Below are 14,409 nucleotides of genomic sequence, written 5' to 3'. Positions count from 1 at the left end.
TTTTTACAAAGCACTTAGTAAGTTAAGGTATAACTTCACACTAAATTCTAGGAATTAATTCTTCCCTTATAATGTCTCAAAATTATATAAAGTTACAGGTACATAGCTCACCTGGTATTTACAGAAGGAAAAAAAAGTCTTCAGCTTTTAAAGTTACTATACAGAAGATTTAAGAATCTCCAAATGTTAAAATATGGAATAGAACTTTACACTAAACTAAATGAGAACAGTCTTAGAAAGAGAACTTGCCCACATGAAGCAAAGCTCCAAGAAATGACTTTATTTTACCTCAATTTCAAGAATACTTTCCATTTCCTAGGACTGGCAAATTTCAGAATGTTTCATTGACCAAAAGCAGAATTTGCCAGAATTTCATTGAACAAAAGCAGAATTTGCCAGAATTTCAAGTAAGTGTATCTTACCTCTGAGTTTTTAAATAGCCCAAGTTGCTATCCTTTTCACAGATTATACTGAGTTGGCCAAAAAGTTCGTTTTGGTTTTTCCATTCCATTGTGTGGAAAAACTTGAAGAAACTTTTTGGCCAACCCAATAACTGTTATCAGCATTAAAATTGCAAGAAAGCAGAGAAAGTCAGATAAAAAGTTATAATGCTGCCCTTTTAGTGAACTCCTTAAGCTCTCAGTTCAGCTCAGTTGCTCAGTCATGTCGGACTCTTTGCGACCCCAAGAACTGCAGCACGCCAGGCCTCCCTGTCCATCACCAAGTCCCGGAGTTCACTCAGACTCACATCCATCGAGTCAGTGATGCCATCGAGCCATCTCATCCTCTGTCGTTCCCTTCTCCTCCTGCCCCCAATCCCTCCCAGCATCAGAGTTTTTTCCAATGAGTCAGCTCTTCGCATGAGGTAGCCAAAGTACTAGAGTTTCAGCTTTAGCATCATTCCTTCCAAAGAACACCCAGGACTGATCTCTTTGCAGTCCAAGGGACTCTCAAGAGTCTTCTACAACACCACACTTCAAAAGCATCAATTCTTCAGCGCTCAGCCTTCTTCACAGTCCAACTCTCACATCCATACATGACCACTGGAAAAACCATAGCCTTGACTAGATGGACCTTAGTCGGCAAAGTAATGTCTCTGCTTTTGAATATATTATCTAGGTTGGTCATAACTTTTCTTCCAAGGAGCAAGCGTCTTTTAATTTCATGGCTGCAGTCACCATCTGCAGTGATTTTGGAGCCCCAAAAAATAAAGTCTGACATTGTTTCCACTGTTTCCCCATCTATTTCCCATGAAGTGATGGGACCAGATGCCATGATCTTCGTTTTCTGAATGTTGAGCTTTAAGCCAACTTTTGCACTCTCCTTTCACTTTCATCAAGAGGCTTTTTAGTTCCTCTTCACTTTCTGCCATAAGGGTGGTGTCATCCGCATATCTGAGGCTACTGACATTTCTCCCGGCAATCTTGACGCCAGCTTGTGCTTCTTCCGGCCCAGTGTTTCTCATGATGTACTTTGCAGGTAAGTTAAATAAGCAGGAAGACAATATACAGCCTTGACATACTTCTTTTCCTATTTGGAACCAGTCTGTTGTTTCATGTCCAGTTCTAACTGTTGCTTCCTGACCTGCATACAGATTTCTCAAGAGGCAGGTCAAGTGGTCTGCTATTGCCATTTCTTTCAGAATTTTCCACAGTTTATTGTGATCCACACAGTCAAAGGCTTTGTCATAGTCAATAAAGCAGAAATAGATGTTTTTCTGGAACTCTCTTGCTTTTTCCATGATCCAGAGGATGTTGGCAATTTGATCTCTGGTTCCTCTGCCTTTTCTAAAACCAGCTTGAACATCAGGAAGTATTGCTGAAGCCTGGCTTGGAGAATTTTGAGCATTACTAGTGTGTGAGATGAGTGCAATTGTGCGGTAGTTTGAGCATTCTTTGGCATTGCCTTTCTTTGGGATTGGAATGAAAATGGACCTTTTCCAGTCCTGTGGCCACTGCTGAGTTTTCCAAATTTGCTGGCATATTGAGTGCTGCACTTTCACAGCATCATCTTTCAGGATTTGAAAGAGCTCCAGTGGATTCCACCACCTCCACTAGCTTTGTTTGTAGTGATGCTTTCTAAGGCCCACTTGACTTCACATTCCAGGATGTCTGCCTCTAGATGAGTAATCACACCATCGTGATTATCTGGGTCGTGCGTGAAGATCTTTTTTGTACACTTCTTCTATGTATTTTTGCCACCTCACCTTAAGCTCTAATCCATTCCTAAGTATTACCACTATAATTCTTACTCCAATAAAGGGCATTTGCCATGTGCCAGGCACTACTGAATTCCAATTCCTTGGAGTTACATATATTTTATTTTGAGGAATCTGAGGTAGAGACTTTAGGTAATTTACCCAAATACAACTTCACACAACTGGTGTGAAGCAGTAAATGGGAGTCAAATCTAAGCCTGATTCCAGTGTCTGTGCTCATGAATCCTATAAACATTATCACTTCCCAACAAACTCCCTTATTAATGAGAAGCAAATACTAGCATTACTGAATACTCCTGATGCTGACAAAATATTTAGGACAGATTTCAAGACACTTACATTCTTGTAGTGAAAAAATGGTAGGAGGGGAAAGTACCCAGGTAATAAAAACCAACAAAGGGGAAAGATTTACTTATTTGAAGATCATTTGCTTTTTGTTAATGTTACCTACATAGATCAAAAAGTCTACTAACTCTTACTTCTGACTACAGTTTAACTGGGGAAAGAAATCAGGAAAACAAACATTCTCATAATTTTAAGGATTAAGAAGACATACTCACTAGCACAAAGTAATGAGTTCAGTTCTAAAGTATATCTTTTCCTCTCACAAAGTAAAAAGTATTTTGAGAACTTGCAAATGTGGGATTTAATAAATACTTACATAACATATGTCTTGCTTGTAGATTTAACACCTCCAATAGGAATTCTTCTAACAATTACAGATGAATTTTTAGGAATTAGAGCATTATCATCAGTATATTCTGTAAATAAAAGGATAAAGAGTTGAATTTTTATTTAGAGATTTGGGTAAGTCATAGTCCTCAAGAATTAGAAAACTTCAACCAGACATAAATTTTATGGGAAATCATCTTAAATATAAAAGAACATTAATAACCACATGTTCCTTGCATCGAGATTACTGATACTGTCAGAACAAATGTCCAAAGCCATAAGGAGTTAATACCAAATATGTCAACAGGTTCTTGGCTCTGGCACCTCTACCAGAGATGGAGGTTGAACCCCAAGTCTCAGGAAGACTAAGTTGTTCTCTATTTAGCCAGTAATGCTGAACATCTGAAGTATATGAGGAAAAAGTTGTCATTTAGAATAAATATTTTCTCTCTCCTGGTGGCTCAGACTGTAAAGCGTCTGCCTATAATGCGGGAGAGACCTGGGTTCAATCCCTGCGTTGGGAAGATGATCTGGAGAAGGAAATGGCAACCCACTTCAGTGTTCTTGCCTGGAAAATTCCATAGATAGAGGAGCCTGGTAGGCTACAGTCCATGGGGTCGCAAAGAGTTGGACATGACTGAGCGACTTCCCTTCACTTTTCCTGGGCTGTACACCAGTATTACTGGGGAAGACAGACTAAAAAGTATGACACATTTTGAATACTTTGTAAGCAAAGAAAAAAGGGCTTTGTAATAAAGAATTCAAAGTGGGATGCAACTTTGGATAGAAAGCTGATTCAAGGAAAGCCCCTCGGAGGAAGTGACATCTGAGACTTAGAGAAGACTGAGAAGACAAGATGTGCAAAAACACCGACAACGAGTGTTTCAGACAGAGAAACGTGGAAAAAATGACACCGCAAGGCCAGAAGAGCTGATGAGAAGGACAGAATGACTAGAAACACAGGCACAGGTTACATATATTTATATTGTTTCTAAGTACAACAGGAAGTCATTGAAGGATTTTAAATAAAAATGATGACAATTTGATTCATATTAAAAACAAAAACTCTGGTATCTAAGTGAAGAATGAATCTGTATAGGAACAAGAACAGAAACAGGGTGATTAAGGAGGAGACTGCTGCGTAGGCTCAGGTAAGAGAGAATAATGATCTGCTCCAGAAGTGACAGAGAAATCAAGAGAATGTTTTAAGGCTTTCCAACAGAAATTAGGCATGAATTCCTGGGTTCCTGGCTTAAGCAACTGGACGAACACAGATGCTACTTTCTGAGCAGACAGACAGGAAGAATTATCCTATTCTTGGGAATATTACTTGCAATAGTTCTCTAAGAATGAAATGCAAACAAATAATCAATCAATGAATTCAACGATGGTTTAAAAATAAATTTGCTATGAGAGGAATTTGCAAAATTACCAAAAATAATCCACTACAGGGGGATATATGTAAAAATATAACCATCTCTCTTAATCACACAATCAAGTATTAGGGTTCACTCTTTTTAAATTACTGAGTTTACCTGACTCACTTAAGTTACTTAGCACCAAGTGCTCTAATTATTAATATTAAGCTTATCAACCTCTGTTCTAATTATTTTAAGTTAATCAAATATGTAGTAAGCATTTTAAGCTTTTATAGTATACTGGCTGTATCCTTTCTAATCACATTATCATAAATTGGGTTTCCCAGGTGGCACAGTGGTAAGAGATGAGTAAGAGACGCAAGTTCAATACCTGGATTGGGGAGATCCCCTCGAAGACGAAATGGCAACCTAACCGGTATTCTTGCCTAGAAAATTCCACAGACAGAGGGGTGGAGGGCTATAGTCTACAGGGTCATAAAGAGCTGGACATGATTGAGTGCACATACACATAAATTGTTCAGGAAAGGGTTCTTTTTGATATATGTATTTCAAGTAGTAAGCTTTATCTTCATAAGCATCCAATTTGAGTGAGACAATTTTCTAGTGTAAGACTACCATCATTATCTTTTGCATAGTTCAGGATAGTTCCAAATTCCAAGCAAGCACTAGGAAAGAAAAACCCAGAAGCATGGGCGATGAGGAATCTTTAGAAAAAAAAAAAACAACTCTAAAACTTTATGTCAAATACCAGACAATTAAGTTGCTGACTATGTAACAACTGTCAAAAGAGTTCACTGTAGGAACAAACAGCAACTGTGTTCAGGAGCTTTCCAAGACAACTTTATTCACCTCATCAACACAGTGCTGTCAAGCTTAAAGTCTGGCTCTGATGCCACATGCTAATTGACCTTTTAAAGTATCTGAATTACACTGATGATTCCCTACCTTTAAGATACCTCAATAAGTAACCTGTTAGCTTCAAAAGATCCTCTCTATTTGACACTTCCATTTTTGATCCAAAAACATGAAGAATACGGATGAAATGAAAAGACGAATTTAAGAAATGGAGAAATAGTCTTTTGAAAATCCTTTTTCCTCAGCTTCCAAATCTTTTTTACCCTAAGTTCAGAATAAAGGCTGTTTTGTTGTGTGTGTGTGCTTTTTTTGGGGGGTGGGGGGTGGATAATTGCAAATAAGCAGAAAACTTAGAAAAACAAGTTTATATAGGAAAAACACAAAAACATAATTTGAGATTCATTTTGAAATGTAGTCTAGAAACAAAGAAGCAGAACTCTTAAATCTGAAACATGAAATTCTGATTCAAGCATTTCAGTCTAAGATTTAAGAGTCCTAAACATGGACAGACTTCCAAAACTGTCTGGAATCTTTTATAGAAACATGATAGAAACATTAATTCAAACAAACTAAAGCGATCCAGTTTGCCATTCTTTCCTAGGCAATCTCCTAACTATGAAGCTATAAATATTTATTCTGTCCTCTTTAATTCACTGGATGGTGCTAAAAGCAAGTGGCATTCTTACTCAGCTGCCTTGTGACACTTATACTACTTGCCATAAAATTCATTAAGTGCCTAAATATCTTTTTCTCTCCTAATTTGAGGACAGCATAAGATGCATACTTTCTCTTCTCTTAACCAAGCCAATAGCAAAGCTTACTACAGCAAAGCTTTCTCCAATAATGACAGTTCACAAATAAACAGAAAACACAGGGCTGGGCAAAGCACTTTCCTGCTTTCAGCATTTGTAAAAATAAGGTATTAAATAATTTCCTAGCTTAGAAAAAAATAACACATCACAAACTCTTAAATTCATGGACAAAAATTCAATCAACAATAATTTATTCCAGTCTAACAACGATGTAATCAGTTATTAGATGGAAAAGATTGACGGAGTCTAGTCTTAAACGAATAAATTGTGTTATACTCAAGCAAAATATGAAATCTGTATATGATTAAAACTGCCTTAATATTCTCTAATTTAACTTAATAGTTTATTTTCTCTCGTTAAGTATCATTAACATATCCAGATGTCCTAAAATTATTATCAATCCATCTGTTCTGTTAAGTGTGACTAATGCTTAAGGAAGGCTTTTGTGGCCTTAAAAAATATTTCCTTAAAGGTATTTTCTTGAATAATATTTTTAAAAGCTGTTTCTCAACTATTCATGATCACCAGCAATTTTTCCTCACAATCACAATTACCAAAGCCTCACATGAAGCATCTCTTAGATCTAATAACTGAAAAACCGGAAAGGGGGGAAGCGGAGAATATTCCTGCACATGTTATCAAGTTAGTAAACAAGTTCTTTCTGTTTTTGAGTGCTGTTCCTTAATGCAATTATATTTACGTCTGGATGTAAATGTAAAAAACAGCTCTTGTACTTGACAAGTGGGGGAACCTCCCCCAATTTCAACTAAAAGAATCCATGTCCCACTAAGCCAAATTTAGTGATCAATGAACTACCCTAACTAGAACTTCACTTTACTTCTCATCTTATCAAAAACAAAACCTCAAAAGACACAAAACGACACATCAGCGTTGCAGTCCTGAGAAAAGAAACCGAAGTTAAGTTCAAAGCCAGAGTCTGAAAATAGAAACTCTAAGAGGCCACTCTGCCTCATTTGCATATCTATGTTAAATTCTCAGTATCATATAAAAAGCTTCAATAAAAGAGAAAAATTTAAAGATTCCAATTAGTGGCTTATGTATACTTATATGGTAGCGCAGCAGACTATTTTTCAGTATCCTAGTATCAATATAATCATATAAAATCAAGCAACCACTATTTAAAATAATATGTACTTTTGATCTTTATGAAACTGCTAAAATTTGAGAGTAATGTGAAGAACGTTGAGTTCAACTACTTAATTCTGGAACTTAACACACCAGACAAAAGTGGTCACACCAGAACATACCAAGTTCCAAAAGCAATTCCAACTTTAAAAACCGGCTGGATTAAAAACATCAAAGGGAGGATCTTTCTCCAAACACAGGCAACTCCAAAATTAAAACTAACTAAATAAATCGGGGAAGGGAGAAGAGGAGGACATAAAATTTGCCATCAAACCCCCTATGGTGATTAAGTTAGAAAGTTAGAGAAGGTTCTCCAGCGCTGCTTTACAAAAAAGCCTTCCTGACGCTCTCCTCTCCTCCTTCTGATGTAAAACAGATTAGAAAATGCCCCAGGGTAAGCACTCAGGCAACCTGGATGACATCCCCACCCCTTACCACCAAAACCTTCATTAAAAAAAATCATTTGGGAGGAATCAACAGACAGTTGGGGATCGGCCGGTTGCAGATGATCCAAGTATACAGAAAACAAATCAAAGTCAGTTAAACTCGGGGGCTGACTGCTGCAACCCCTGGCTATCAATGAAAGTCGTCCCCAAAGTGTTAGAACGAACAGTCCCACAAGACATAATGGCGGTTAGTCTCCTGCCAGGCACCTCGCCACCAGCATCTCTTCCACCAGCCAGGATCCGAAGCCCGGGCGGCTCTTACCTTCTTTCGTCTGTGCGTTGGTGATCTGCAGGTCGCAGTCGGCAGCTTTCAGCTTCTCTCTCCCCATAATCTGCTTCTTTAAGTCGCAGAGGGAGATGTGGAGCCCATCAAAGGTGACGGTATCATAGTTGAGTTTAGAAGAAAATTTATAATGCACACAGGACATGGTGCCAAAGGATTCCTAAGGTTCAGCGAGGAGACGTGGACACGCTCAATATATGTATATTTATAAACTTAAGAGCAAAATATGTACACACACAAAACACTCAGAGACACTGAAGGACCCTAAAAGGCCTCAGATTAAATACTCCCCCAACCACAAGCAGGGGTTCGTAAAAACAATAATTCAGAACCCGCCCCTCCCCCCGGATATTCAGAATCGCTTCATGTGGGAGGAGGCGGACGAGGACGGGGCAAGGGGGCAAGCGAGAATCCGCCAACCGGCACAATGTCACCCGGCTGGGTCCCCCTCGCTCATGCTAAGGGCCGGCAGGAGACGGGGGCAGCGGTGCAGTCAGTAGCGGTCAGTCCACACGTTAAGAGTCCGAGTGACCCCGTGGGGTCAGGGGTCCATAGCGCGGCCGCACCTCCCGGATGGTCTCTTTCTCCGTGGATGGGGGTGACCCAGGCCCCGGGAGAAGGCAGAGGGGAGAGGGCCTAGGCCCGAAGTCCACGAGCGGCCTCTCGCCTCCTCCTGGCTTCCGGACGACCGGCGTCGGCTGCCCCAGGCCCAGGCCCCCGCCACGCAACAGACCCCTTTCGCCTGCTCCCCGCAGGGCCACGGGCGGCCCCGCGGCCTAGGCCGAAACGCGCGGTCGGCGGAGGAGAGGCCTTCCCGCAGGCCGCCCCCGGCTCCGCCTCCCCCCCGCCGCCGCCGCCGCCGCCAACGCCAACGCCGCTCAGACACAAAGCCGGTACTAGGCCTCGGCTAGGCCTCGCAGCACTTCCTCACCACCCCGGGCCCCAGCCAGCGGCCGGGGGGCTTCGGCGGACCCTCGCGACGCCGCCGAAGGCTCCCTGACGCTTCCTCTCGCCGAGTGCGCCGAGCTTCTCCGCCTTTCGCTTCCGTCGCCTCTCGGCCCAGTACCGCGAGATTAAGCCCGGAAACCGTCGGGCAACGGCGAGGGCTCCGCCGGCTCCCTGTTTTGTTTCGCCCCTCTGCCGCTCTCGGGCCCTCACCAGGCGCCGGCGACACCTCTGAGCCAGGCACTATGGCGGACGCGGCCTGGCTTCGGGCGAGCGCCCCACTCCGGGGTCTCTTAAGCAGGGATTGCACGGGCGGCGCGCGCGGGGCGGGGCTGGCGTGCGCCGATAGGCGGGCCGAGGGGCGAGGCCTGGGCGTCACAAAGCGCACCGGCCCGCCCACGTGACCCCGCGCTTTGTGACTCCCGAGCGCGGAACCTGAACCAGCCGGGTGAACGGAAGAAACCATCTGCCTCAAAGGGCGGGGTGACAGGCCGCAAAGAGGACCGGCTCACAGCGCGGTTCCGGAGGGGAGCTCAGGTTTCCGCTGGTGCGTGGCTAGTTCCCACTGAAAAGTGGCGTGTGGGAGGGGCACCTAGCTGACTCCTCCTTCCACACAACCCCCGTCGATTCTCCCGAGCGCCCCAATTTAAGTAAACATTATGGTTGCTATGCAGTTAACTATGGTTGCCATGCAAGCACCCCCTAGCTTCCCCTTACAACAGACTGGCTGTCTAAAGCTCTTCCTAAGGAGAAATTCTGGAGGAGCCCCGGGCTAGAACAGATAACAGCCACTACTGTGAAGATTTACTGAGATCTTACTACATGCTAAGCATGGGGCTAAGCGCTTTACAACACTTCCAGATTCTGAGCAGTTGCCTGCTTTGAAACCCTAACTGTGGGACCCTAGATTTTACTCCTCTGTGCTTCCCGTTTCCTAGGTTATAAAATGCTCTTAAAAAACTAAAAATCGTACTTGGCTTTTTACAGGATTGTCATGGATTAAATGAATACGTTTTCATTGTTGAGGACCGTGCCTAGCACATGGTTCGACGTGGCTCAATAAATGTCAGTTTAACAACGTCAACAAAAAACCCCGAGGTGGTTAGCACTACCACTCTTTCCAATTTATAGATGAGAAAACTGAAGCCAGGGATCGCGCACTTTCTGAATTTGCAGAATCAGAGGAACGTCTTTTCGGTGGCGGGGTCCGAAATTCCTTCGCTAATTGCCAGTAACTGTACTAAGCACCACCCAGTCCAGTGTTCTTGCCCGGAGAATCCCAGGGACAGGGGAGCCTGGTGGGCTGCTTGGGGTCGCACAGAGTCGGACACGACTGAAGCGGCTTAGCAGCAGCAGCGGCAGAACTAAGAACCCCCTCAATAGATTGGCATCTTTTCTCCTTGGTGCTTGGGGAAGTTATCATTACATCCATACAACTCATAATGTCATCTTATTGGAAAAGTCTCTGGAGGCCACCTTATTTAAATAGGACCGTCATCACTCTCCATTCCTATACACTTAAATTTTCTTCCAAGCATTCATCATTACTCACAGAGTTTATGTCTACTTTTAAATCGTCTGTACTGAGAAAGGGGACTTTTGTCTCTTTTGCTTATGCTATATCTCCACCTCAAAACACTGCTTGGACACTAGTAGGCATTTAATGTGTTGAATAACTAACACATTTTTTATGTGATCTATAGTAATAGCATGGTTTTAAGATTTTGGCAAATTAAGGACAGCCTGAGAGATACAAATACAATTTAATTCAACATCATCATCAATGCTTTTCACATATAACACATTTCTCTTACTTTTGTCTTCTTCAGTAACCCACTAAAATTTTCTTGCTCTTGGGTCCACTTAAGAAGGGCTGCTCTTCTTGAAAAAAAAAATTTCTGTGTGAATGAATGAGGGGAAAATTACATCTAATGAAAGAAAATGACAAATCATTCACCAAAGTGGTGAATCTGTATCGTTTCACTAGTCTTTAGCTAATCCTACCAACCCTAATTTAATCAGCCAACTTGATGAGATTTAAAGGATGCCACACCCTTAGGGTAGAGTAGATCGGAATCCTGTCAGAAGAGCAGTAAGAGTTCTTTGAAAGAATACACAATCAGTGGTGTGACTGGGTCCAAGAACCGAGAGCCCTTTATAAAACTCTGTTTACTCTGGGCACTTATTTTTGGAGACCTCACTCCAGATCACACCAAACAGGTCAAATGTATCCACATTAAATACACTTTTGATGAAATTTAATTAAGTAGCTTGATTAATGACAAAATGTCATTAAATTCCTTTATTAATATCAATTTTGTAAATTTCTTTTGGTTGCACAGAATTACATTCCCACTGCTGTACCCATCTCCCCAGTTTTTTCAAATAGTTTATTTATTTGGCTCCGTTGGGTCTTCGTTGCTGGAGGACTTGCTCTAGTGTCAGCAGTTGTGGCTCCTGGGCTCTGGAGTACAAGCTCAACAGTTGCGGTGAGCGGCCTTAGTTGCTCCACAGCATGTGGGATCTTCCCAGATCAGGGATGGAACCTGTGTCGCCTACATGCAGGTGGATTCTTTACCACTGAGCCACCAGGGAAGCCCTCTCCAACATTTTTGTAAGCCCTTGAGAAGCCTTTTGTGCCATACCTATGGCTCAGTCGTGTCCAACTCTTTGTGACCCTGTGGTCTGTAGCCCACCAGGCTCCTCTGTCCACGGGACTCTCCAGGCCAGAATACTGGAGTGGGTAGCCATTTCCTTTTCCAGGGGCTTTTCCCCACCCTGTGATCAAACCCAGGTCTCCTGCACTGCAGGCAGATTCCTTACCATCTGAACCACCAGGGAAGCCCTTCCAAGTGCCCCCTCTGTAGCAATTTTGGGACTCTCATAGCTAGGATTTTATAACTTTGTCCTTCTCAAGCCCACCGTACCTCATCCCTCCACCAAACACATGCATTTAGTAGATTCCTTACCTTAGTTCCTTTGGCTAAAATTTGTCACTTGGGAGACCCACAAAGCTCTGCCTGTCCCCTGCAGGGAACATGGACTGCTACCCAGGCTCCAGAAGTTAGGGTGAAGACTGCCCTCACGGAGACTGCAGTTTATTTACAGTTATAATCTAATCTCCCAAATGCCCCAGATCATCGGATTCTTAGTCTGGTCTGCATGCTCTCAGACCAAATTCATCAAAGGTAGATATGTATGCCCCCACACCGTCGATCTACCACTATATCTTCCCCAGATGGTTGATTGCCCTTATATTACTTTTGTATTTATTTATTTAGCATTAAGGCTACACAAATTTTTGCATTTTTAATAAAATACATCCATCTTCTCCCCTTCATGTGTTTTGTGTTTGTGTGTGGTGTGCGTGTGTTGTCGTTGTTGTTTTTGGCTGCGTCACACAGTTTGTAGGATCTCAGTTGCCCAGTGGACTAGGGACTAAACTCGGGCCCTTGACAATGAAAGTGTCAAGTCCTAACCCCTGGATTGCCAGGGAATTCCCTCTTTCAAGGTGTTTACTTCTGTACAGTTCCTGGCCATTCAGCACCCACCTTAGATATTTATTTGCTATGTTTCCTTCTGGTTTATGTGTGAACTTCCTGTGTTTAATTCTGTAATCTGTTTGAAGGGTTCTACACAGAGCAAAGATCATTTTATCCCTTTCAAAACAGTGCAAGGGACTTTCTGTCTTTTGTTTTTTAACTGTTTTTTTTTTAATCTTATGTCTATAATACATAGATGATTTTAGTTTTTAGAAGATTTTTGCTACATTATTTTTGACTCCCTTCTATTTTGTCTTCTTAACAGCATTTTATTTAAGGCACATTAAATTTGTTGACAGCTAAAGGTCATTGATTATTTAAGTCCTCATATGAACTGAGGTTTTGAAAACTGATATGAGCAACCTATTTCCTCCCCACTATTAATTCATGTATTCATGCAACACTCATTTAAATGGGAATTCCCTGGCGGTCCAGTAGTTAGGACTCAGCACTTTCATTGCAGGTTCAATCCCTGGTCAGGCAACTAAGATCACCACAAGCCATGCGGTGTGATCCAAAAAAAAAAAAAAAAAAAAAAAATGACAATACCATGCATAGGAGACACGTGTAGGGAACAGTGAGATCCCTTGTGATCACTGTGGGGTATACACTGGAACGGTCATTTGGAGAAAAAGTTTGGAATTCTCTTGCAAAACTGAGCATTCCTTTACCCCATGAATCAGTAATTTCCCTCCTTGATTTGTGAAACAGTTAAAATAGTACTTTCCTAGAAACAGAGTAAGGGGTTATAGGAGAAGAAATGAGAAGATGTTCAATGAGTATAGAGTTAGTATATATATATATATGTATATGTCACTTTTATATATATAGTATCTTTATGTATATAGTATCTATATATAATGTCTTTATATATATGTATATAGTATCTCTCTCATATTGGTTATAAACACAAGGCAAAATTTAGTTCATGAATTTGGACAAGAATTTTATGGAAGCTCTCTTTTTAATAACAAAAAGCTGAAACAACCCAAACGCCCATTCTGTGAGAATAGATAAATACATTAAAATTTATCCAGACACTGGAATGTTTTTCAGCAGTAAAAATAAATAAAATATAGCAATGTGCAATAATATGGTGATAGGAATCTTTTTAGCTGTTCTTGAATCAAAAAAGCAAGTCTCAGAAGATAGGATATTATGTAGTACCCTTTCTTTGAATTTCAAAAACAAGTCAAACTAAACAATGCATAATTTAGTTAGGCATTTGGATATAACACATCTATACAAGACAACTGGAGAGTGATTCCCTCTGAGAAGGAAGGATAAAATACAGAGGAGGAAATCAGAGTTATTGGTAATGATCTTGTTCTTGGATAGGTTCACTCTTTGTGATCACATGGACTGTAGCCCACCAGGATCCTCTGTCTGTGGAATTCTCCAGGCCAGAATACTGGAGTGGGTTGCTGTTCCCTTTGCCAAGGGATCTTCCCAACCCAGGGATCAAACCCAGGTCTCCCACATTACAGGATTTTTTGCCATCTGAGCCACCAGGTAAGCTGATAGGTTCGCAGGTATCCATTATTTTACTAAAAATAAAGAACAATTAAACTAAAAGGGAGTCATGCACAGAACAGTGATAACAAGTGGTCAGGAGATCAGGGTTATGATTAATTCATTGATGTGCCCCTGAGGTTTCAGCCCTCCCTTCTTCCTGCTGCTGGCAAAGAATCTCACAGACAGGAAAATGAAGCCTCTTTCAAAGAAACCAAAGTTAGTTTAGCTCCCTAAATTCCTGTAGCACTTAAAGCCATAACTGTAAAAACAAGCAAACAAACCTCATGTTTTGCTTATACTTGTATATTTTGGTTCTAGTTTTCTTGTGTTCAGATCAGAGTCTACTTGACCATCAGACTCGGGTTGACCTGGGGGACCTGGAGCTAAAACATGGCACCGGTGACCTCACATTGTCTTATGTCTTCTAACTTCACTCCACCGCATAAAAGTGGAACTCAAAACCAGGAATGTTTTGAAGAGGTGAGGCCTCATAAAAGCATCAGGAAACATTATGTATAGACAGACACATGCCACGCTTGCTTCTTTGAGGAATGCAAGGGTTCTGCATAAACACAGAAGAGGAATAGGAATGGAAA

The 14,409-nt window shown here is 41.6% G+C and overlaps 1 protein-coding gene across 2 annotated transcripts in view; it reads right to left on the bottom strand.

Annotated features, from left to right (window-relative positions):
* The window catches only part of RBBP6 (RB binding protein 6, ubiquitin ligase), a 37,336-nt gene extending 28,259 nt beyond the window's left edge, over positions 1-9,077 (bottom strand). For both annotated transcript variants that reach the window (XM_069570373.1, XM_069570374.1), the window contains exons 1-2: positions 7,791-9,077; positions 2,880-2,979 (exon numbers count right to left, since the gene is read on the bottom strand). In XM_069570373.1, coding sequence (XP_069426474.1) covers positions 2,880-2,979; positions 7,791-7,956 — 266 coding nt within the window. In that variant the 5' untranslated portion in view covers positions 7,957-9,077. The remainder of the gene's footprint in view (positions 1-2,879; positions 2,980-7,790) is intronic.
* Between the last annotated feature and the right edge of the window lie 5,332 nt (positions 9,078-14,409).

This window comes from Ovis canadensis, chromosome 24 (genome assembly GCF_042477335.2).
Source record: "Ovis canadensis isolate MfBH-ARS-UI-01 breed Bighorn chromosome 24, ARS-UI_OviCan_v2, whole genome shotgun sequence".
Lineage (NCBI taxonomy): Eukaryota > Metazoa > Chordata > Mammalia > Artiodactyla > Bovidae > Ovis > Ovis canadensis.
The sequence above is the reverse complement of the archived record's forward strand: the minus strand, read 5'-3'. Positions and strand labels throughout refer to the sequence as shown.